This window comes from Bubalus bubalis, chromosome 9 (assembly GCF_019923935.1).
Source record: "Bubalus bubalis isolate 160015118507 breed Murrah chromosome 9, NDDB_SH_1, whole genome shotgun sequence".
In the NCBI taxonomy this organism is placed as follows: domain Eukaryota; kingdom Metazoa; phylum Chordata; class Mammalia; order Artiodactyla; family Bovidae; genus Bubalus; species Bubalus bubalis.
In genome coordinates this window covers 68,275,326-68,278,153 of record NC_059165.1, presented here as the reverse complement: position 1 = coordinate 68,278,153, position 2,828 = coordinate 68,275,326, and the positions used below count along the sequence as shown (strand labels likewise).

The 2,828-nt window shown below is 39.2% G+C and overlaps 1 protein-coding gene across 1 annotated transcript; it reads right to left on the bottom strand.

The window, feature by feature from the left end:
• Positions 1-1,661: 1,661 nt before the first annotated feature.
• Positions 1,662-2,255, bottom strand: LOC123335271 (olfactory receptor 2T7-like). The gene has a single exon (XM_044948712.2). It carries the CDS (start codon positions 2,109-2,111, stop codon positions 1,662-1,664), a length of 450 nt encoding a protein of 149 aa, XP_044804647.2. The 5' UTR covers positions 2,112-2,255.
• Between the last annotated feature and the right edge of the window lie 573 nt (positions 2,256-2,828).

The following is a 2,828-nucleotide window of genomic DNA, read 5'->3' as shown; positions in this document are numbered from 1 at the left end:
TTTGCCTAGGGATTTTCTTTGCCCAGTCTTTCTTTTTTATTATCTTAAAAATAAGTCAATTTACTAAAACTTAATTTTGTTCTTGCATGGAGGAAGAGGGTACTTATAGAACTTTGTGTGGGCATTTGTAAAGCACTCCCTCTCTGGTTTCAATTAGTATAATAATAGAATGGTTATATCCGAAAGAAAACTGAAGTGCAAGGAATTCAGCTTTATTGCCAGAAGTAGACAGGCTCAAACCTGACGAGTGATACCTGAATAAATGCTTATGGGCTGTAGCAAGTGTCCTTGTTTAATCACTGTCAAAGATTTCTAGTTCATACATTTCCCCTAACCCTCCCTGCTCTACACCTTGATCAGCACATACATTTCTTTCTTGTACAGATTATTTATGTTAATCCCTTATGTGAAGAATTGTCCTAGAACTTTGTTACCCACTTGGTAGATTAAAACATTTCTTCCATATAATACTCAAAACAGTATTAAAAAATAAATCACCTTCTTCCCACTCTGCCATATATATACATATATATATATGGCTTCCCGGGTGGCACAGTGGTAAAGAATTTGCCTGCAATGCAGGAGACTTGGGAGACACAGGTTTTATCCCTGGGTCAGGAAGATGTCCTGGGGGAGGAAATGGCAACCCACTCCAGTATTCTTGCCTGGGAAATCCCACAGACAGAGGAACCTGGCAGGCACAGTCCATGAGGTCGCAAAGAGTTGGACATAACTGAGCATGCACTCACACACATACACACTCATATATATGAGTGTATATATGTGTGTGTATATATATATATATATATCTTTTTTTCAGATTCTTTCACATTATAGGTTATTAGAAGATTAAAATAGAGTAATTTAATTGGATTTTTGTTTAGGTCTGTTTTTAGCCCCTTCAATTTTAAAAATTTGACATCAAGAACTCAACTTAGTTTTTATCTTCACTTAAGGGTCTTTTGTGGTAAAGAATCCACCTGCAATGAGGGAGACCTGGGTTCAATCCCTGGGTCAGGAAGATCCCCTGGAGGAGGGCATGCCAACCCACTCCAGTATCCTTGCCTGGAGAATCCGCATGGACAGAGGAGCCTGGCGGGCTACAGTCCATGGGGTCACAAAGAGTCGGACCTGACTGAGCAACTAGGCACAGCACAGCACAAGGGTCTTTTATAAGCTGCAGCATTTTGGGACTTTCAGTCATGGTTAGCCTCTTTCAAAGACTATAATAGACTCGAATTTCCTTTGTAGTTGAAAAAAGCATCATCGATCCAGTTTTCTTGGTGAAACTTCATCATCCTTGCCATCACTACATCTACCACCTCAGCGACCATCACTCCAGTTACACCATTACCACCATCATGATGGCCACCATCACTACTCTCACCACTGCCAGTACCAACACGACCACTATCACCACAACCCCCGTCACCATCATCAGTCCTACAGTGCCCAATTTGAGAATGTGGGCCTACAGTTCTCAAAGAAGCATGAAGAGGATAAACACAGGTCACTAGTTTTATGTATATATGAACTGAACCCATGAAGTCAATGATCCCGTTGCAATTCCAAGTATGAAAAGACCAGGGCTGAAATGGAATCTAAGCAGCACTGTTTTAGAATGAAATAGAGCCAGTGATCAACATCCATCATGCTTGTATCTAAACTGAGGTTAGGCAGCATCCCAACACCATTTGCCAAGCACACACCACCTCCTTGTTCCTCAGACTGTATATGAGGGGGGTCATCATAGGAGTGAGAATGGCACCAAGCATAAAAAGAAGCTGGGCCAGCTTGGGACTGTGGTGAGAATTAGGCTTCATGCAAACCAGCACAGCTGGGCCAAAATAGAGAATCAGCACAGTCAGGTGGGAGGAACCGGTGGCCAGGGCTTTGTTCCTGGCCTCAGGGGAGTTCATGCAGAGGACAGCAAGGAAGACAAGGGCATAAGAGGACATGATGAGGGACAAGGGGATGAGGAGCACCGTGATGCTTGTCATCATCACAGCCTTCTCATACGCAGAGATGTCTTCACAGGCCAGTTTCAGGATGGCCATGACCTCACAGAGGAAATGGGGAATCTCTTTGGAACCACAGCTGGGGAAATACATGGTTCCTCTATTCTGTTACATATGTCTATATATCTGCTTTTATGTTGGCAATATACTGTTTTAATTTACTATAGCTTTGTAATATATTTTGAAATCAGGAAGTATGATGCCTCTGTTTTTGTTTTTCTATCTGAAGATTGCTTTGTCAATCTGATTTTGTTCCTGAATTTGAAATATTGTAAGCTTTTCATGATTACAAGTGATGTTAATATTGGTTTGACCTATATTATTTGAGGTAGTTTCCCTATATTCCCACTTCCTTGAGAGTTTTTAACCATAAATGGGTATAGAATTTTGGCAAAAGCTTTTTGTACATCTAGGGATATGATCATATGTTTTTTATTCTTCAGTTTGTTAATGTGCTGTATTACATTAATTTGCAGATATTGAAGAATCTTTGCATTTGGGGGTAAATCCCACTGTGATCATGGTATATGAGCCTTTTAATGTGTTAGTGGATATGGTTTGCTAGATAATTAGTTTTTAACATTTATTTTTATTACATAAGAAGAAAAACTTCTATATTTTTATAATTAACAACAAACTATTCAAAAAGGAAACCCAGAAAGAATTCCATTTATAAAAGCAACAAAAATATATAGAAATAAACTTAACCAAGGAGATGAAAGACTTATACACTGAAAATTATAAAACATTAATGAAAGAATTTGAGCAAGACAAAATTAAATGAAACAACATGCCTCATATGGATTAGAA